Source organism: Synchiropus splendidus, chromosome 1 (assembly GCF_027744825.2).
Source record: "Synchiropus splendidus isolate RoL2022-P1 chromosome 1, RoL_Sspl_1.0, whole genome shotgun sequence".
Classification (NCBI taxonomy): Eukaryota; Metazoa; Chordata; class Actinopteri; order Syngnathiformes; family Callionymidae; genus Synchiropus; species Synchiropus splendidus.
Genome location: NC_071334.1, coordinates 22,057,581 through 22,079,838, shown reverse-complemented (window position 1 = coordinate 22,079,838; position 22,258 = coordinate 22,057,581). Strand labels below are relative to the sequence as shown.

The following is a 22,258-nucleotide window of genomic DNA, read 5'->3' as shown; positions in this document are numbered from 1 at the left end:
TAAGCAACTACAGTTTTCTGTATAAAAGGCGAGTATGGTTCATTTATGGTTGGCTATAATTAGCCAAGGTCATAGGCAGAGTAGAACCTTAAATAGCAACATTCCATCCCAAGATGGGGAAGAAATACCTGACACTAGTCTTGAGAGTACACACTGTAGACACCATATATTGTATTGCAGCAATGTCAACAATAAGTACATAAATCCTATTAAATTACCAAAAATAATTTACCAAGTATACAGAGTACCTCACAGAAGTACTGATAGAAATTAAACTCAAGAACTGATATGAAGACCAAAAATTTTATTTCAACATTTATTGAGCGACAAATTAGTCTTTCTTGGCGGCAGCCTTTCTCATGGCAGCCAGCACGTTGCTCAGCTCTTCCCTCTTTCTCTTGGCACGAATGTGGGTACCAATCTTAAAAGGAAAACAAAAAAACATAACCATTAGGAACAAATCATTCTCAGTTAAATTAGAGCATGAATCAGGCCATTCATAAGAATGTATTTCTAGAAGACTGGATAAAGAAACAAAGGCAAATGCTTGAATTAAACTCACCCTCTTCTTGATAAACTTGAGGGCTCTTTTGTCCTTGGACACTTTCAGCAGCTCCATGGCTCGCCTCTCATATGGAGCAAAGCCACACACCTCACGGATCATGTCCCTGACAAACTTGCTGTGCTTGGTCAGACGCTGCAAAGGGAGGGAAAAAAACATTTAAACAGATTCACACGCCTCAAAGTTATCCAACTTTGAGCTAACTAAACGGAGCATGAATAAGGTATGTTTCTGAATGTAAATCTTCTCATCACTGGCTACAAATGTTTTTTCCCCACCATGGCTTGGACATTTTAGGTTTACAGGATTAAGTCAAAGGAAAAAGAAAATAGTTAATGGCTAGGAAAATGCACTGAACCTTATTTTGTACCCTCAGAGGAACACAGTATGCCTTACAGGAAAATACGTACGCCAAGTAAGGCTTCTCAATTTAGGTTCCCTGCGACACAATTTCACTGCTAACTTGACAGTTTGTTTAATTTCAAGACCAATCGCACACGTTTTAAGGACCTCATACAAAGAACATAAAATGTTGTGATGGCTATGTAATTAATTACCGTGCTCCTTTCACCAAAGCAACTTTAAGTAGCTCAGTGTGTTTAGAGTGGCAATCCACACACAGGACAGCTAACATAGAAAGACTAATGGCAACTGACTTCAAATTAGCTTTATCAAAAGAAAAGACATGGATATTTTTCAATAAACTCTCAAAGACAACGGAATTGGTTTGTTTGTTTGAACAGATTCTGGTACACGTTTAGAGCTACCAACGTAGTGCTGGTGGGAGCCAGCCAAGTAGTGTCTCTCAGTGGGATGGATTTTTTTGGGCAGTGTCAAACTTAAACATTTATAGGTCGACACACAATCACTTCGACGGTTACCGTGAAAACGTGATTCAATCAGTCATATGAAATTTAAGATGCGTCGCCCCAACATGAAATTAATACTTCACCATAGTCCGGACGTACACTTCTGCACTGAAGAGACAATGCATTGCATCCAATATGGTTTTACAAGACTATAATGCAGAACGCAGGAACACGACACAGACAAAGCATGTGCATGCCTTGCACTCATAAATTATTAGCATTATAAGCTCTTCTCTTCTCTGCAAAATATTGCTAGTTTCTGGAAACAGTTGTCCCAATCCTGAGAGAACTAGACCGTTGGTATTGGAGCATAGCTATTAAATTGGGTACTCACCCCACGTCGGCGGCTGTGTTTGGGAGCAGTTACATTTTTGGTGACTTTGTGGCCTTTGTTGAGGCCAACGGCCATAGGATAGCGAATAGCCATATCTACCAGAAGAAAACAACCATTACCTTATGTGCAAAAACACGTGGTCACCACCATTCATCTTAATGCACAACTGCAACAGACCCGAGTTCGCACCCTTATACTTATATCCCACCTCCATGATGAAGTATAATGAATGACAAATAAAGATGAGGTCGGTTGATGGATGGAAAATTGAGCAGAAAGCGATGAACAGCCCAAAGTAATCTTTACTTAATGTCTGCATATACTTATAAACAAACTGGTCGCAGAAACTCATGGCTTTACCACAATTCACAGAGATGCCTTAGAATTCAACTTTCAGAAGTTTGCAGATATAATTTTGAATTTTGTTGGTGTGGGTCATGACATACATTGGCAAGATCCACATTTGGAGGAAATTGTTGAACACAATTCTGAGCCACTTGTATGTAATGAAGCCATTACAGGCTGTGAAAGGTGACAGCCGATGAGGTTAGTATACGCATCGAAAATTGCATTGCGCATTAACGTAATTTCTTATATGCACGCGTACATGGGGAGCATACGCGTATACCATAAACATGTCTGTCGTTGCTGCATACAGTATTAAATAAAAGCTTACACACGCCAGATGTATCTGTTGAAATATGTTGCTATACTGAAGTGACGAATCCTAAAAATATTAACCAACTAAGTCAAGTGTCCACGGTTACTGTAACACGGGGAATAGCGGTATTACACTAAAACACTCAAGTAGTATTAAGGAAATATTCCGAAATATATCCGGCACCGCTAGGCTGAACCAACCTAAGAAATGTTAGCTTCACGTTTCCTGATTCAATCAACAAGGTTGTACAAAATATCACTATATGTTGTTGTGCAAAGTCTCCAGGTTACATAAAAGTGCTTTTCATCGCTGTACTTCAAGCGATGCCAAAGATTGTTGACGGGTTACTTCTGTGAAACGTTAGCATTTATTTCATACCTGCTGTCTGTGATGGCGGTCAAGCCGGAAGGACTGTCTGCGGAGCGACGCACAGAACTGAAGGCTGCGACCCGGAAGCTCTTGTGCTAATGCGGTGATGCTGCCTCCTATCGGGCAGGATGAAGTACTACTTCAGTTCGAACTGAATTACTCCACTTGATGTGAGCAATACATGTTTTAAACTCTAAAGACCCGAGCGTTTGAGATAGGAATGACTTCAAAAAGAGTAGTAACTAAACTTAGAGTTGTTTTTGCAACAACAACAACAACAACAATAATAATAATAATAACCAATGTCAGACATCCATGACTTTATTGTCCATATTACATGTACGCTAGATTGATTCCCAAAACTTGAACAGCATATACCATCCTGTTCTGTTTTCATTCAGGAGTTGTTGCTGCACGAGTCTTTGTGTGTGCTTGCACTCCTTCCTTCTTCTTTCTCACTGAAATGGATCTAATGTTGTCAACACAAGATGGTGGGAAGTGTCCCGAAATGTGCCAATGCTTCTCATACTGTCCATACAGAAACTACAGACATGAGTGGATGGCTTGCATGGAGGTATGGAAATCCCTTTAACAACAAAAGCAGCTCTAAGATAACTGCAAGCAAATAATGACGGATTATGAAGTGGTCACCATGTTACACAGCAAGGAAGGATATGAGCCCTAGTAAGTCTGGCAACATGGCTCTGAACTGAAAAAACTACAAACCACTTGGGGTCGGACAGGTCACCCACTCATTGTATTAGCCACAATGTCCAACATTAATCAGAGGAAAAATCTGGTCTCCAACAGTGTTGAGTTATAGCTAGAATTAAATGACATTTGGAGTGAATCATACAAATGTAACATTTTTATGAGCCTCATAAAATTACAGTGTTTTTCTTCATATTGAGGTGTAAAACCTTTCCTGTCTCCACACTGGACCGTGGTAGAGTGTCACAGGGGAGGTGCTCGCTCTCCACACCTCCAAGGCTGGAGCGCTCACTCCAGGGTTTGATGTCCTGTTGTGGGCTGGAGCTGGGACAGGGATGAGGCGAGTCTGGGACAGAGCGTTACTTGGTTTATGACTTTGTCACAGCCAAACTGCACAGAAGCGCACATTCAGAGCTGGACACGCACCGGGCACCTCTTCACTTCTGGAGAGACGTCACTCACTCTGCAACCCCTCCCACATGCAGCGGCCACACACATAGAGGAACAGCGCACCTGCAGCAGACACTCTACATTCACTCCTACAAAAGACTATTTTAAGGCTTGGAACGCTTTATTTCTTTTGCCGAGTCTCTCCTGCATGACTGATCTTCTCACCCCAGTCACAACTCAGAGAAGAATAATGTGCACACTTAAAATTTAATTTTCAAACATTTAAAAAGATATCCTGGGGCAGGCACATTGAAAGTCTTTCTTTCGTTCTTTGATTCCTTTTTCCGACATGTCTTTCCCATCACGCACAGGAAACCGGAAGTAATCTCCGCTTTTGGCGCGGTCCTGATAGGCTTGTCGGCCATCTTGGAATCACTACCCTGTGTGGGACGCTGCATGGCTGGACGGTTCATTGATTCGCTGCGCATGTAAACTGGGAAAATTGAACTATTTGTCTTCGTTCGACGGAGAAAGCGCGCCGACCTCTGTTTTTTCCATTCCCGCTTGTGCTAAAACTTTCCCGGAATTACTATGGCGACCGCCACTCCAAGCCGTGAAACTGGCCGGCCGGCGGCCTCGACTCCTCTGTCCCCGACCCGGATCTCCCGCCTGCAGGAGAAACAAGAGCTGCAGCACTTAAACGACCGACTAGCTGTTTACATCGACCGGGTCCGCTCGCTTGAACTCGAGAACGACCGCTTGATGCTCAAGGTGTCCGAAAAAGAGGAGGTGACTACTAGAGAGGTGAGTCCAGTCCTGAACTCTCCAGTGTGGAACAGCATGGGTGGAAAATGGCCAAAAGACTTGGTGCTCGCTACTAGGAATGAACTCGGGCGTTTGTTTTGTATGAACCCTCCTTTTTTCGATTTGACGAAATATTATGACTTTATTGCTGTTACAATTGATTGATTTTTGGGGAACTAAATCAATAAACACTGATCCTTATCGTCTAGATATAAGAAATTAAATCCATTCCCCCTATCCTTGTCATGAATCACTGTGTTAATGTCATATTCATAATTAAAAAGTTGCATTGGTGATAGTGTGTATACTTTCCTGTGTCAAGTATCCCTATTTATGTCTTCTAATAGGATTAGGGTGCATAGTTGAGGAAGTGGGTGGATAGCCCAGATATCAGTGTCCTAAAGACGTTCGAAGTATTCCATCTGTTCCAAATGATCCATTTTCTCTTTCTGTGGGATATTTCTTTTTGAGGAAGAAAGAATTTCTTCTTTGAAAAAAAAAATATAATCACTGAGATGTGCGCACAGTATTTTAGGCGGTTCTCAGTGGTTGGATTCCTGCCCACCAAACGTGCAATGAAGTTGCTGTAAAACTTCACGGCCATGAATGCAGTGATCCTTTTTTCTGTTTCCGTTCCCGCTTCAACCCTGCCACAGCTTGGGTAGTGTTATGAAATTCTTTGGTGTCTCAATGAACTGTGATACTGTCACTATCATAACCTAGTCGTAAATGATCGTTTATCCTGTTTGTGGAGCGTTTATATTGATCACTGCTCAGCTGTCTGTTAGATGGATCACTATGAAATTATCAGCAAAAACAACATTACATTCTTTTGGATGCGTAGTCCATGACGTCAGATTTAGTTTGATCATCTTCAGTGTCATGGTAATTTGACCACTAAAGCCCTGAGTAAGCCCGTCTGACTTCAACTGGCTCTGCGTCACCTCTTGTGATAAAATAGAGTCTTGTCCTCTGGATTTCCCGCCTCTGAGTTGAAGTAAGCTGCTATTGGCTCAAGTATGGTACAAAGCCAAAACATTAGAATAGTCGGACATGCCTTAAAATGAAAACAAAAAAATGGATTATATTTTAAATTCATGTAGCTGTTAAATAATTCTGGTTGTTGAAGTGGTAGTACCAAAAGGCCACATATTTGCCAAAATTGCTTTAAGTCTGAGTCGGTTGATGGACTGGAGACCTGTCAAGGTTAGCTCAATGTTAACCTACTGCTGAATGTCTGTTTGAATTTGCTTGCCACTAACATCATATAGCGTTTATGTTTTTCAAGAAGCTTAAGAAATGTTGTATGTTTAGAAAAAAAGGTCCTTAATACAAAGAAGCTGATTTCAATGGAGGGGGAAGAATTCAGCCTTGACCTGCGTAACACGAGCGAAAACATCTGCATTTAATGTAACTCTACCAATAGAAATAATCCATCTTGTTACCATCCTCTTCAGTTATCATTCCTGTGAGTTAGATGCCTAATAAAAACATTTGCTCGTTGGCATTTGATGTTTGTAATACATTTGTTGCAGATAATGCATTTATTTTTCAGACCATGTGACAGGAAAAAGCAAAGTTGCTCAAAAGTTGGAAGTGAAAATGATTCATGAACTTTTTTGTATAAAAATAATTAGCTGGATAATCATTGTCTGAAACATTGTCAATAATGACATTTATTGGAATGGCACCCACCGAAGAAGTTGTTTGTTAGATTAGAATGCTACTCAACCTTTACACTGCCTCTACTTTAAACAAAGTCAACAAATAAGAGACCAAATATTCCACATGTCTCAAGAATAAATGCCACAACAGGCTGTCTTAAAAATCCTAACTGGCAATTAACAGCTACATAGTTTGGCTCAAGTGCCCCTCCCCCTAAAGAACAGATGTGTATGTCGAAAGCATAGGCCCCTTTTGTTTTACAGTCCCAGAGGCAAGAAAAATGTTCTACTCAAAAGAACACACATAGACTTTTACGCTTATCTATTTTTCTCCCTTGGTATTACCTCGCTGTTTTTTTTCACCAAAAAGGGTCCTGGTGTGGCTGTTAGTTGGGAATTATGGCACTGTGGACAGCAGACTTGTACATTTCTGGAGATACGTTGGTTGTTCAATCGCCTGCTATCTTTTTCCACTGCTAATAATTTTCTGGCCTCTCTTTTAGGTTACGGGCATAAAATCTTTGTATGAAGCAGAGTTGGCAGATGCACGGAGGGTTCTGGATGAAACTGCTAAAGAGCGGGCCAAGTTCCAGATAGACCTGGGCAAGGCTCAGGCTGACCTGGAAGAAGCCCTGCGCAGGTAACAGAAGTCGCGAACCTAATTACTTCCTTGGTCACATTGTTTAATCCCTAACCAGAACAGGCAACCATGTGACTCTGGAGACACTTTGTAATAGTTTCATGCCTTCCTTTTATTTAGTGGCAAGAAGAAGGATGGAGACCTTGCAGCAGCTTTGTCCAGGGCTAACGGATTGGAAGGTCAACTGAACCAAAGTGATGCTGCTCTCTCAGCTGCCCTCAGCCAGAATGCTGCACTTTCATCTGAACTCGCTGATGTCAAGGGCCAGTTGGCAAAGGTGCCGCACATCTTGGGTTCACGCTAACTCTCTTGACTTTCCTCTGATTATGTTTGGGCTCAACTGAGAGCCAGTGCAGTGGGGTCTATTATTGGCCATATTCTTTCTGAGAAAATAGCTGTTCATACTTATGTAGAGAAGATGTTTATTTTAGTAAAATATCTACCCCTCTTTAATGTATATATATTTACACAATATAGCTTTGTACCAGCAGTGCTAAAGATGATTTATTTTAAAGGTGGAGGACAGCCATGCTGTGGCCAAGCGTCAGCTGGAGGCTGAGACTCTGATGCGAGTGGACTTGGAAAACCGTTGTCAGTCACTGAGTGAGGAGTTGGCTTTCAGAAAGAACGTGTTTGAAGAGGTAATCTGATGTGTTTGACTACTCTAAACTACTTCTGTTGTTCTCTTAAATGTTTGTACTGGAGCAGTTGGCACCTAAATTACTCACTACAGCTTGTACTTAATTACAGGAGGTGCGAGAGTCTCGTCGCAGACAGGAACAGAGAATCGTGGAGGTGGACTCAGGAGTCAGGCAGGACTATGAGTTCAAACTGGCACAGGCTCTTCAGGTATGCCAGTTTGTTTATTTGAGAGAGATATTTTTCAATATAATGCTTCTAAAATTAAACAAAAAAACAAAACTAAAACAAACATTTAAAATCTTTTAAATGTTTGCGTGATCCGTTTTTTTTAAACAGAAAAATTGTTAACTTCCTTTTTGGCTGTAAGTAGCAAATGCATAAGAAGTCTTTAGCAGACTTTTCCTCATATGATCACTATTTTTAAAATTAATAACACAGGCCCATTAAATAACAAAAAATTACTCTTATTCTTCTTTTCAATGAACAGATCAAACCTACAATGTAAACATTACTCATCACTTTGTTAAATGCCGGAATTTTACCTCATAACCTGACAGATTGCTCCTCTTTTCATCGATTACATGTCCAGGGAATGAGTATCTGGGGTCCAGTGGGGTCCATATGCGCTACTATTTTTTGAAAGCTCTAGTGTTTGACAACAGAATTTAGCTATTCGTCCAAAATGATGAGCTCCATTAGCATTGATTTTGTCCCTGTCACCTTTCGCTCAGTTAGCCCCTTGGTAACGCTCCAATTTGATGCAGTGTCTGCATTTAGCAAATTTCAGTTTGGTTGTCATTTTTCTTTGCCTGCACCTGTTTTGTTTTGTCATTGTTTCATTCCGATGTATGTTAGTAACAAGTACTACTTACTTGTCATGTAAAATATAAATAGCATCTTATTTATGTATTTATTTTGAAGGGTCGATATTTGTCATTTGATTGGCAGATCAGATCTGTTTTCTTGCAATCGTTGCTAAAAAACTGTGATCCACAGGACCTCCGGAAGCAGCATGATGAGCAGGTTGCCATCTATAAGGAGGAGTTGGAACTCACCTTCCAGTCCAAAGTATGATAGACAATGATGGCTTCCTTTTGTTATACATGTTTTCCTCACGCATTGAAATTTTCTTTGTTTCAAGTTGGAAAATGCCAAAGGTTCCTCAGAGATCAATGACAAGGCAGTGAGCTCGGCCAGAGAGGAGCTCCAGGAGTCTCGTATGAGAATAGAAAGTCTTGGATATCAACTAAGTGCTCTGCAGAAACAGGTACTTTAAGATCTCTGATTTGTGTCACGGTTCCTGTAGATGTATTCTACTAAGCGAGTGAAATTTAAAAATACTTGTAGGCCACTGCCTCTGAGGATCGCATCAGAGAGCTGGAGGATATTCTGTCAGCAGAAAGAGACAAGCACCGACGTATTGTGGACGGAAAGGTACAAGAGATGACCGACCTGAGAGACCGGATGCATGCTCAGCTGAATGAATACCAGGAGCTGCTGGATGTGAAGCTCGCCCTTGACATGGAGATCAATGCGTATAGGAAACTGCTGGAGGGAGAGGAGCACAGGTAATAGAAACACTACCGCTTTTTTTTAAGAAATACATTTTATTTACAAATCAAGGTAAATGTGACTTCTTTTGAAGGACAAATCTACCGCAAACCCATGGCTAAGAAACATTTGTCAGAAACTGCCCAGGTGGTGTGCCTCGAAGTACTTAGAACTTGAAAAACAGGAATTGATATTATAAGACTGTTGTAAATGTTTATTGCCTACCTGCCTGACTTCTGTAACTTGTTTTCTGGGCTCTAGCTGAAGTATTTACATATAATTAAGTTTACTGTTAACTAAATTACACAATTGTTTCCTTTCTTTACGGACCAGAGCAGTTCAAATACCTATTATTGTTTAATATCTGTGATCACGCACATCTTGAAATTAAAATCGAATTCCTTATACAGTCTGCCAAAATGTAACACATAAGTGAATGGATATATCTGATGTAAAACTATGTTTTCTTTATTCTGTTTTGCATTTGCCTTCAGGCTGAAACTGTCTCCAAGCCCGTCTAGTAAAGTTGCCGTTTCCAGAGTATCTGGCTCCTCCTCCTCTCGGTCGTCTAAGAGGAAGAGAATTGACTTGGACCCATTAGAGTTGGGGCGAGATGAGCTGCTGGTGTCAGAAGAGGCCACAGCCAGTGGACCAGTGAGCATCTCACCCACTGACATGGATGGGAATGCTGTCACCCTGGCCAATGAAACTGACCAGGTATGGTCCTTTCTGCCTGCAAAAAATCATTCACTTTCTCCTGAGTCACACTGTCAACCGTTGTTTTCTGCAGGATCAACCTCTGGGTAGCTGGAGGTTGAAGAGACAAGTTGACAATGGAGAAGAGATTGTTTACAAGTTCTCTCCCAAGTTTGTTCTTAAAGCTGGCCAAACTGTCACGGTAAGATTGTAGTCTCTGTGTTGAATAATATTGAGGTACAAGCCTTTTAAAAAGGAGTAAACATCCGTGGAGATATGTGGAGTATGTACAAACATGTACATGTTACTGCTCTTGTGAGTGTTGTGTTTGATGTATGGCAAATGATTTCCTATGTTCTAAAATGACTGTCAATTTTAGGCAAACCTAATAAGGTCTTATTGGTTTCTTCTCTCAGCCGCATTATGGTTTTGTTTTTCCTGTGTTGTGATTGGTTCACATGGTTACATATGTGGTGTGCACTTTTCATTTCCTGCTGGTATGTTGTGCTCTTGGGCACAGTTTTTTGCTGGTCTTCAGAACTCTTGAATTTGTGCGGTACTTGGGATAGTCCGATCTCTTGGCACTTAACCAGTGTGTGTCTCTTGCTTTTTGAATGCCTGAAATATTTTTAATAATTTTATGACAGCTTTTAAATGTTCTTGTACATATGCATTACAGTATCCGCCACTGGGGTTTGAGGAACCAACTAACGTCGGCGTTTTGTTTTTAACAAATAATTAAATCACTTCCTCATTCAAGGCCGCTGAAGCCCGGGAAACAAGTGATGGCTTAATGTCTAAACAGAAAAGAGGTGTGTGACTGTGCCCTGCATGTGTGTGCCCAGGTTTGGTCTGCGGACGCAGGAGTCGCTCACAGTCCACCATCTGACTTGCTGTGGAAGGGCCAGACTTCCTGGGGAACAGGAAATGAAATCATCACCACTTTGTTGAACTCTGATGGCGAGGTAATCCCCTGCAAACATGTCCCCTTGTCTTAAATGCCCATGTGAGGTTAGATGGTCTTAGTGACTCCTTTGGTGTCTGCATTTAGGAGGTGGCCAGTAGGAGAGTGACCAAGACTCAGGTGGAGATGGAGAATGGTGAGGAAGAGGAGGTGGTGGCACAAACGGTGAGTATGAGTATTGACCTGCAAAATTGTCAGCAATCTTGCTTCAGATAATTAGGGATAAGAGTGTTTTTGACCAATTTTTCCCTTTGTGCATGACATGTGCTCATGTAGACTGGTCATATATCTAGCTCTTGCCGGAGCTGGAGTCTGTTACATCACCCTTTCTGCTGCTGTGTATTTGTAGTATGTCACTTTGTTGCTCATTTAGGCTTTGACTAGAATAAAAAAAAACATGTAAAGCAGAAAAAACAAGTTTCAGACAACCAGCGGAGCGACCTGAAGATGAGCTTAAGGGGGAAAAAATAGACTTAAGTCATGTATTACACATCTCATGTATTTGGAAAGGTGTGTCCCTCCATGTAGACTCATAGTTCTATCTAATAATGCAATGATTTTGATGTTTAATTTCTGTTTCCTCTGTCTCACAGGGCAAGACATCTTCAAGAGAGTGCGCTATCATGTAAAGTCCCATGCAATCCGATCCACACCACTGCCTCACCGTCTCATTTTTAAGAGTTTTGGGCTAAAGAACTGTTTTTACTACCCTCAAACCCAGAACTGCTCTGATTCAAGCACGGCCTCTGAATACAAATCTCTTCTTCATCCTCAACATTGTTGGTCAGTGAGCAGTGGCCTCTTCAAGCTGAACGTGTCGTTTATTTGCTGTAAAGCAGCGAAACAGTCATTTACACCAAAATTGTGTACAGATACAAGTAAAGAGCTCGTGTTTAAGGTCTGTCACTCCATTGGTAGGTCGGATTGTTTTTTTTGTTTTTTTTATTCTTCGGTAGGGGACATGCTTTACTAGTCATCTGTCCCGTGTTTGCAATTGTATTGAGGTATGGAATTACTATATTAATGGCAGGACAGATTGTGCCCCCTCTACAACCCCTCAATTTCTGAATTGAAGTCTCTTTCTCAAGCCAAGTGTCAGGAGTCTTAGTTGCTCAGGTTGTTTAGGAAGCAGCCATTATGCGGGCCTGGGGTTGAGATCTCTATTAGAAGGTGTTTGGTAAAACAATGAGACAGTGTAGAAAATGAGCTGCTGTCCTACCTTACTTAGGAGCATCCACAGGGTAATTTATTAAGAAAATAGTTTAAGAATCGGAACAAAGACTGATAGAATGTTCATGCGGATGTTTGAGGTGATTCCTTTCGCGGTATGACAAGTATAAGTCCCAAACTCAGGCGGAGGGGACACCTATCCCTGGTTTTACAATAGGTGCTGACTTTCCACAAAGGTGGACCTGATCACCCAATTCCTTAGCATATATTGAGCTATGTTTTTGTTTGCTAGGATTTCTCTATTACGCTGAATTTAAGGACTAACACTATGTCTTCTCTGATAAATTGGTTTGTTAAGCATTGCTGTATAATTGGACCTAAGATGGCACCTTCGACGTTATGTCATTGAATATTCAACCTGTATATTTCACTGTATTTTATACATGCCAGCTCTGAAAGTTGTCACCAGGTTGCCTCTGAAGGTTTCGACTTTTCGTTGATTCCCAGTTTGGCTGCTTGCTTTCTGAAGACTCCTCTCAGTCAGAATATTGATCGACCTTGTCTCTCATATACTTGAGGCAAAAAAACCCCTAATTGCTTGTGTTACTCTTTATCTGACACCATGTGTGTCATCCTGGCAAATGTCTGTGTGTTTTCGGCGTGCTCTCTAGTTATTTTTATTTTCTTATAGATGTTTTGACAATGTAATCGGTCTATTTACAAGACATGTTTTGTTTTTATATTTTATGGTGGACCTCTGTTTGATTTAAAATTGGGTGCTCATGGCCTTAGGAGAAGGAAGAACATGAACATGGAAACTGTAACTGTGACTCACTGTCAATCTGCAGTGCATTGATCACGACTGGGTTCAGTCTGACGTGCTGGACACTGACCTGCTGCTCAAATGTCATGGTGGCTCAGGTCAGTCTCACAACCAGTCAGATCATATTTGTTTTTTTCTTACAAGTGACTTCAGTGAGCCAAGTATGCATGTTGTTATCCTGAAGACAGGACATTCATACCGGACACATGCTTCTTACTAATGTGAGCATCCATTATGTTTTTAATAATAAATGCTTGAAATGCATTAGACCAGTGTTTGGCCACTGGTGCTTGATGTGTGACTTCTGGATATTGATCATTAGCACCCAAGTTTTAATCAGAGAGCCTTTTGTTCATGCTGGGGAGGGAATGGGGCTGTTTTCATGCATAACTATCTGGTGTTTAACAACTTTTGTACCCACAATAAAAGTTTTTCATATACAATCTGTTTGTGTTTGGCAGACATGTTTAGAGTCTTGTGGAATCTTCTGCACTCACCGGTGTCTGCTTTATACCACGTACATCAGTGAGATCGGCTCTTGGGCTTCAGCTTCTTCATTCGATTCCAGCCATTGAATTCATTTGGATTTCCTTGTATAGTGGATGTTTGGAGCGTGCCATGTCTGATATAACCTTTAATAAGACATGGATGATTATCTTGTGTATAGTTGTATCAGCATTTCCTGTTGTCGTTGTTGACAATTTTGCCTGATCTGGTGAGCTGTCACAACGGAACCACATTGGAATCGAATCTCAACAGCCTCAAGAGACTTAAGTCTCCATGGCAAGTCACTGCGCCGCACTACTTTCTTCTAGTATTGGGATTTTGCGTTACTGAGGCGTCCACAGCGCAAGTGTCAGTCAGCTGCTGCCCCCTGCTGCTTAAAAACCTCAGACTCAGCTGACCTCGTGGTCACCTGAGAGAGGACTGGATAGTTTTCGTCTGCTGTCAACACGGCGGGGATATGGACATGGATACATAATTCATTATTAACAAGGTTCTCGGCGAATGTACGCGCTTGACAACGTCAGGGAGCTATTTTTAAAGGCTGTACTCGTTGAATTTTCACATTTGCGTGCATAAGTCACGTCTTCACTCGCCATTAGGTTGGAAAGGAGTTAAGTGGGAATTGTTCTGAGATGAAATGCTAGAAAATGTGACTAGTCACAAAAATACACCTGTCAAATTCAAGTCACGGCAGTCATCGTGTAGTCATCAAAAGACCATATCCATATAATCCATTTCGTTTTCCTTCTGAATTTTGCGGCGCAGGTCACATGAGAGCCATTCCACGTGGAATCCACTCCGGGTTTTCGGTGCATCCGAGTACCCGCCCTTCGTACGTGTGTCATGTGTGATTGACGAAACATTTCGCCAACCAGAGCGCGCAAAGCGTCACTCTTATGTTCGCTTCAGCTAACTAGCCAATCCGGGACTTTCTTTAACAAAAGCAACGCCATACGGACTTCGCAGGCGGCCATGTTTGTGAGGACAGACAATCACGTAATGTTTTTTTTTTTATCGTAGTTCTACATTTTACGGTTAGAACATCGAGCGTTCCGCAAATAAGTGGTTATGGTTCATATCTAGGACGATATAGCACCGTTTTTTAACAACCTGCTTAAACATTCTGCACAAACAAAGGGACTTTTTCGCTATACACGCACGCTCACGCTTTGCACACACGTACACAAACACGCGCACACCTCCCCCCGTTGTTGGCTGAGTCCGTTGGAGGCGGTCATAATCTACTGTGCTCAAAGAGCCCCCTAGAGTTTCAAAGGCAATGTGCACACGCATATACTGTGTGTGCATATATATATATATATATATATATATATATATATATATATATATACACTTTTCATAATACATTTGAATTCTCTCTGCGGGTGTGTGTGTGCATATATATATATATATATATATATATATATATATATATATATATATATATATATATATATATATATATATATATATATATATATATATATATATATATATATGCACACACACACCCGCAGAGAGAATTCAAATGTATTATGAAAAGTGTGATTTGATCCATAGGGGGGGAAAAACGCAGTCTCCACACTAATCCATGTAACCTAACCTTCTAAAGAAGAAACTCTTTTTCTAAAATTAAGATCACTAGAACAACTGTACTGGTTCGTGAGGCAACTTTGAGACAATGCAACTCCAGAGAACAAACTAAACAAATAAACCCAAACTTTGAAATTAAGTAGCAGGGAGATACATAAGCATAACCTGATTGGTTATTAGATCCAGATCCTACCTTGAATACTACTTTGAATGTTTCATCCAAAGTGGCTTATCATGAGACTGTCAAATTTGTGACGGCAGTTGGAGTCAGCAGAGGAATAAGCGGCTGCTTAGTTCCATGGCTGACATGGATGAATTTGATCAAGCAGCCATTGCTATGAGAAACTTGATGTGGGACCCTAGACAAGGTCCTTGGATGAAATGAAAATGTAATGTATGTGAGGTAATGAGGCTGAAGGACAACTGGCTCCCCTGAAAAGCTATTTAATCTCAGCCAGAGGCTCTTGAGCAAACCGGTGGACAGGTTGGCTTCTCATTGGTGAGACCTACTTCGGTGTTTGTCCACTTTCAGTAAACTACCCCCCCATTGGTCTCCCTGGTTTAACATTTGAGGAATTGACAGTTGAAGTCAATGACCCGCCTTTCAACTGCTATTGATAAGTTCTTTTGTCAAATGCTTGTATGTCTGCCAAATACATATATAAGTTGACAGTGTGTCTGGAAAGGGCACGTCATGGGTAGACAAGGTGTTGGTTTGATCTACTTTTGAACTCACACCTTATGCCAAAACAGCCAAGATGAAAACCCAAACTCACAGGTCTGGTTATATTAACTTGAAACAAATAGGTGAGTACAGTTCGATATTAAAATGCAGTCAAATGCCTAAGTCACCGGTCCAACGGCGAGATATTTTGCAATGCAGCGTTTTATGCAAATATGAAATAATAGTTGTTGGAAATCTTTCCAGCTGCAGCAGTTTTTTTTTTTTTTTTGTTTTGTTTTGGGCTGCAAGAGAGGTGGAAGCAGAAAGTGCGAGGGAGCAGCAGAGTGATATCTGCACTTATTTGCTTTAGTGGATTAGCCAATACTCAACTAAGAACATGACCGGGATAACAGAGAAGCCGGCTGCATACAACTTATCAGGACACGCTCGAGACTGGGCGTGCGCGTGTATGTGCGACTGAGCCGCTCACACGCACGCACACACACACCTAACGGCTTGTACACATGTAGGTAAGAAGGTAAGTGTCAGATGAACAGTTTGCGAGGGTGAAATTTTCATCATATGCTGCAAACATACACATGAGGGAGGGCTGTCTATTGTTTACCGCCGACCAATGGCGGGCGAGGAAAATCGCTCTTGTCGCAGCCAATCAGCGCGCAGCTCAGATCACCTAGCTCCGCCCTCTGGCCTATATAGCCCTGCGCCGAGCTGTCGGACGTGCAGCTGGTTGTCTGGTCTCCTCCTCACCTTCTGGAATAATCCCACTTTTTGTTCTCGTCCTTTTCTCACTGGAAATTCCTTCTCTCTCTCTCCACATCAAACATGACGGACAGTGAAGTGACCACCTGCGCAGACATCGGCAAGGTAAGAGCGCTCGGAGGGGGCGTCAGAACAATGACCTCATTTGCATTTTTATGATGAATATAACATTGGAGGGTTGTGAAAGGCAACTTATTCAGCCACACGCGGCTGGAAACAAGACAATATAGCGCGTCAATTCAGACGTCAGTTCTTTCTGAGAGGGAAAAAAAAACCAAGCGGAACAGCTGTGAAGGGATGAGGACGGGAGACGGAGCCGGAGCGCAATACATCACCGTTCGGCTGCTCCGCGATTCAGCGCCGATGTCGCGCTCACGGATTTGAGTGCGAGAGCACACGGAACCCACGGTGAGCAGGTTCCTCTCCGGCATCCATCGTGCTCCGGCTCCTCATCCAGCCGGCGCGTTCGTTTGCCCCACGCTTTTCTTATTCGGAGTTGGAATTCATTTAACTTGTGATGCATTATAAGATCGCCGTTTCTTCTCGACCGACCTTCTTCGCGAGCTCGCAGCCGCTGCGCGAACGAGCGCCACGGATCCATCGTGATAAGGAATTATGAAGTGAATGATTTCTGGACGTGATGGGAAAAAAAAAAGATGTTTTAATTGAGGGGGAGTATAGAGAGGTTTCTCGCGGGGATGTAGCCAGCCGACACGGTCCCGCTTTGTCTCGCCGTGCAGCCTGGAATAGATGGCACAATAATAGTTTATTCATTCTCGGTTTCCTTTCGAGTGAGCGGAAGTGTTTTATGTACACGGTGAGGGTGGGGGGGACGAGGGTCCGACCCGAAGCCACTCCAGCCGCTCATTCACGGCTCTGTCACAAGTCGCTAAGGTCTAATGACGCTGGCGTCCGCGCCGGTTCTGTCGTTCCGGAGGTGCCGCCATTAAAAACAAATCCATGTCCTTTAAATAGTGAGCGAGTTAAGACGGAGGTGATGGCAGCGCAGCTTACTGGCTCAGCCTTCGGCGGCTCTCCTCCTCCTCCTCCTCCGTCACCTCGCTGCTGCTGCTGCCGCCGCCGCGCGCTCGCGCCGGGAGCCGCGTGCGTGCCGCCCGGTGCGTCCGCGAGCGTCCGGGGGCGACCGCGCGCAGCTGCTGGCGCCCTCGAACCAAAATGTATCTCCGTAAAACTTATCATAAAACGTTCGATTTCTGATCTCCTTCGCAAAACTGTTAGTAATAAAAGTCACGGCGGGTCATTCGAGACCGAAAGAGGAAGCGAGTCCGGCTGTCTGCGGACGTGGAAGCAGCCAGCTTTGTTGCACTGTGTGTATCAATGCGCCTCGTGTACGATGTTCATCATGAAAAAAAAAGCATTCGCTTCATAATCCCCTTATTAACTCCGAGTAATGGACAGCGGTGCTAGTGGGAGTTGTAGTCTCTGGGTGGGTTGTAGTCCCTTAATGGGTGTGTCTGTGGTTTCCCCGTCAGTCTCTGACAGGCGGTGTCACATTTCACACCGACACGATCTGCTGGGCGGGACCTCGAGCGTGGGCCAATGGGAGCTCAGAGGCTCACAGCGCCCCCTGCCGATAAGCTCGCAGCTCAGAGTCACGTCAAGCAAAGGCTGGAGGCAGCTGTGGGCGGAGTCGCGTCTCCCAGCAGGGTCCCTGCCAGAGAGGCTTATGCAGGTCAGGTGACAAAGTGTATAAACGGTGACAAAGTCCACACGCACGAGCTTTCGATGGTTACATGTGCCCAAGCCCAGAGTCCCGTTTTAGGCCTGTGCTATTATTATTATTTGACTTCAAATCATCCAAATGAAAGGACTCCATTTACAAAGTCCTCTCGGCAGACACTTGCTCACATGACGTTTTTGCAAACATTTAAAGTTTTGACTTTTGTTTCTGAAGGAGATCAAAGACAAGAAATCGGCGGATGAGTCAGACAACGGAAGCAATACCACCGCAAATGGCAAACCCGTAAGGAAACTGCCTCGCCTGGACTGGGAGAGAAGTGCTGTCTCTTATTCACCGCTCTCTCCAAATCTCCAGCAGGATGACGAGAATGGAGAACAGGAGCACGACCTCGAGGATGAGGATGACGCGGGAGAAGATGAGGAAGAGGACGGAGAAGGTGGGCGTCCTCATAGCCTGAATCACACGACACAGAAGCTGCGAGAAGTGACTTCTAGCAGTCTATTATTCTTCTTAATGGACTTGAACAACAACTACTGTGCGGCAGAGTAGTAGCGTTGAGATCAGGAAGATAAGGTGAGAAAAGGTCGAGCCCGCGTAAGCACAGCACCATCAGATATGAGCCCGGAAACACACCATACCTGGACCTCAACTATTGTCTCACTCATTGTCGTATGGAACAAACTACCAGGACCACAAGCCTTCTCTTCAGCCACGCCTGCGTACTTGCCTCAGTGTTGCTGCTGAAACTGTTGCCATTATTAGTTCAGAATGGTTCAATTCCAGTTCAGTCATTTTGAAGATGCCCCTGAACAAACCTGCTTGTCTGGTCTGCAATTAACTGCTTAAGAAAGCTGGATCCATACACACACACACATGCGCTCACCTCACCCTTGTGTGATCAGAACTTCAGGATATGTGCGTGTGCGGTGCGGTCCACATACATAACATGTATGAGCAGGATGTGCACTGGAGTTCAGACATGATCTAAGGTCACGGCTGGAGTGTCTCACACTGCTGTGTTTGGGAGTGTCCACGCAAGACAGTCCGGTTCTCAACTCAAAGGAACGGTTCTGCTCCACTGCAACCCGTGTAACATGCTGCGGGTATCTATGTCTTCTTCTAGGTGATGAGGACGACGATGAAGAGGATGACCTAGATGGGCCCGTAGGGAAGAGATCAGCCGACGACGATGATGATGAGGAGGTAAGGTGGAGGACTCTGAATGTCCTGCTGAATACAGCAACGAGCCTGAGCGATGCATTTGTCTTGAGGAAGTTGTGTCATCCAAAAGTCAATAAAAGCATTCAGACAGTGGATGCAGCGTCAAGATCAAGAGTCTCGGGGTAGTTCTTTAGATGACCACCAGATGGTGCCAGAGGAAGCCGAAGGTGTTTTCTAAGTATTGTACACCAGTACCATCTCAGATGGACACCTTCAGGTTAGCCGTCAATATTTAGCTCAGTTGACCAGATTGGGGCCTTATATATCCACACTTGGGTTTGGGGAAGCGTCATGATAGTGACGGGGAAAAGTGAAAGGAAAGTGAAGTCTGAAGTCAAGCCCAGCTCCCTCCCGGGGATCAGACGTCTCACTCTGTTTTTTCCCCCCTGCAGGATGAAGTGGAACCCAAGCGACAGAAGACCGACAAGTAGACCCCGCCTGGAGGACGACACCGTCGGGAGACAGCCAGTTTTCTAGCAAACCTTCAACACCTCAGTCCTCCCTTCAAAAACAAGAATACTTTTAAAAAGAGAATTTGTTTGTATTTTTATTTACATTTTATATTTTTGTATATATTGTAAGGAGGTCGGCCATTTTTCAACAGTGATCTTTCTGGGCATCACGAGGTGCTTCGAAGACGTTCGGATCCAGAGTCATCATCCGTCCACCCGTTATGATGAAACCACCAGAAGCGTCCAGAGTATCATTCCATCCACACACCTCCGACACACTGCAGCATGTTCAACACACACACACACAAACACACCAGCTTACTCTTGTTACAACATTATAGGCTTCAAGATGTGTGTTGACCTGTAGAAACAGTGAGCGTTACAGTGACTCAGTCCGAGTGTATTAGTACTAGTTTGTATGAGATTACGAGGCTGTCGTTTCTGCTGTCCGTCTGTCTGTCTGTCTGTCATTGCCTAGTTTGAATCTCTTTGTCCGTGTTATTTTGTTGACCAATAAACATTTGATTTAGTTTGTCCGTAACCGTGTTAGTTTTCGTGCTGTTTTCCGAGTTTGAATCTTCAGGAGGGAGCGTTTGCAGACTAGCGTGCGTCCGTCCGTCAGCAGGGATCACATCCAGAATGGTGAATGTCGTGTTCGGGGATTCAAGCTGGTGTCTGTAGAATAGTTCCAGGTTCAAATCCCACGAGGTTGAGGAATGTAAAACGAGAAGTGACACATTAAACTGTGGCAGACTTTCCCCTTTTTGAAAACAGTTGGCGCGTGGGGTTGCACCTGTCTTGGGTAACAGTTTCATTAAAGATTGTTCCAAAACACAGTCTGATTAATATTTCACAGCATGAGTGAACTTCAGGAGGGCCGGGGATCTGGAGGTGTCTCTCTCGGTTATACTCCCATAATCATTCATTGGATCACTTTCAAATATGCTCCTATGAAACAAGGTCTTCAGAGCAAGTGAAGCAACTTGTATTTGTTGGAGGTATCTGACTGGACTCAAATATTCCTCCGGAGAAAGCAGCAACAGGAGGTTCACATCTCCCGGCGTTAGTTTAAATGAGGCGTAATATTAATGATCTTAAAATAAAATCTGGGTCACAGTGAATCAGGCCATGGTGACACTGCGCATGAAGTAAGATTCACCATTGTTGCGCCGTCTGCTTTTGCACTGACATTTATTTTCAGGCAAGCGCGATGACTGTCGAAAACAAGTTCTGCTGAGAAACCAGTAGGGGGCATTAAACAGAGGCGTGTTATATTTGACATCACGAGGAATAAATATACACAATAGTAATCTGATTATTATGAGCAGGTGAAATAAAAGACAAAATATTGTTTTAAACTTCATATAGTCAAGATGAGTCTATCTGAATATTAAGTCCATATAAAACACAAATAGCAGGGGGAATTAAAAACGACAGGAACACACGCACAAACACGTTTGTATTGCCTTTTTTTTGTGTGAGGACCTCTCATTGCCACAATGCTTTCCCCAGCCTCTCTCCCTAAACATAACCATCCAAAACACATGGCTAACCTTAAACAGGACTCTGAACTAAACTTAACTAAACACCCAATTATAATGACCCAGTTATTTAGTCATCCGCAAATTGAGGCTTAACCTGTGGGTCCAGCCAAATGTCCCCACAAAAGCATACAGTTTTCACAAGTCAAGAATTGGTCTCCACATAGCAGGATAAACAAGCCCCCACATACAGACACCTGTTTGTTTCTCTATCCTTGTGGGGACCTATCATTGCCATAATGCTTTCCATGGCATCTCATCTTAAACATCCAGGTTGAATAAAACACTCAGACACATGCTTGGTCACATCAGGGGAAAAAAAGACAATTTTCACTGTAAAAATACAATTGTTTCAAGGATAGTTATTCCACACGACCCCTTGTATTTGTAGTTATTTAGACTAAAATACTGAACAAAATTAGAATGGCAACATGCTATATTGATCAGGTTCTGCCCAGAAACATTATCATATACAGGACACTGTTTACGGTCAGAAAGAGACATTTTGGAAGGGTTGTTTCGTCTTTGTTTGCAATATGTCATGTTTTGAATAAATCTGTGGGAAAACCACACATCTTCCAGACATGCTCCAAAAAATTGTGACCATGTCGTGCCCACTCCTTACACTGGGGACAATATAAAAAAAACCTAAAAAAAACTTTCTGTTGCTGTAAATTTTGATTTCTATGCACCAAGAATTTCTTAAAACCTTTGAGAATTGCACATGCGTTTAGACTATTGTCATGTACATGTTCATGATCTTCAGAAATGTTTGTTTTACAGACGATCAGTGACTTCCAGTCCTTCCATCAGGAACGACTCATGTTTAGAAAGGCAGTAATGTACATGTACATTGTACAATGTACATAATACCCCGCCCCATGTTGCACCACGATATTGCACATTTGTAAATATGTTGTGATGACTACCAACTACAACTGTAATGGT

The 22,258-nt window shown here is 42.9% G+C and overlaps 3 protein-coding genes across 3 annotated transcripts; 2 read left to right on the top strand and 1 right to left on the bottom strand.

The window, feature by feature from the left end:
* Positions 1-289: 289 nt before the first annotated feature.
* Positions 290-2,870, bottom strand: rpl36 (ribosomal protein L36). The gene is made up of 4 exons (XM_053882493.1): positions 2,805-2,870; positions 1,766-1,860; positions 563-697; positions 290-421 (listed from the first exon to the last, which is right to left on the bottom strand). Exons 2-4 carry the CDS (start codon positions 1,856-1,858, stop codon positions 332-334), a joined length of 318 nt encoding a protein of 105 aa, XP_053738468.1. The 5' UTR covers positions 1,859-1,860; positions 2,805-2,870; the 3' UTR covers positions 290-331.
* Positions 2,871-4,478: 1,608 nt separating this feature from the next.
* On the top strand, positions 4,479-13,301 carry lmnb2 (lamin B2). The gene is made up of 13 exons (XM_053853437.1): positions 4,479-4,700; positions 6,868-7,004; positions 7,125-7,281; positions 7,520-7,645; positions 7,755-7,853; positions 8,643-8,714; positions 8,788-8,913; positions 8,994-9,214; positions 9,692-9,914; positions 9,988-10,095; positions 10,739-10,858; positions 10,945-11,022; positions 11,451-13,301. Exons 1-13 carry the CDS (start codon positions 4,488-4,490, stop codon positions 11,484-11,486), a joined length of 1,716 nt encoding a protein of 571 aa, XP_053709412.1. The 5' UTR covers positions 4,479-4,487; the 3' UTR covers positions 11,487-13,301.
* Positions 13,302-16,331: 3,030 nt separating this feature from the next.
* On the top strand, positions 16,332-21,621 carry LOC128746846 (prothymosin alpha-A-like). Its single transcript, XM_053844216.1, has 5 exons — positions 16,332-16,499; positions 18,310-18,378; positions 18,451-18,532; positions 19,220-19,299; positions 19,710-21,621. The coding sequence occupies exons 1-5, from the start codon at positions 16,458-16,460 to the stop codon at positions 19,746-19,748; spliced, it is 312 nt and encodes a 103-aa protein (XP_053700191.1). The 5' UTR covers positions 16,332-16,457; the 3' UTR covers positions 19,749-21,621.
* The last annotated feature ends 637 nt before the right edge of the window (positions 21,622-22,258 follow it).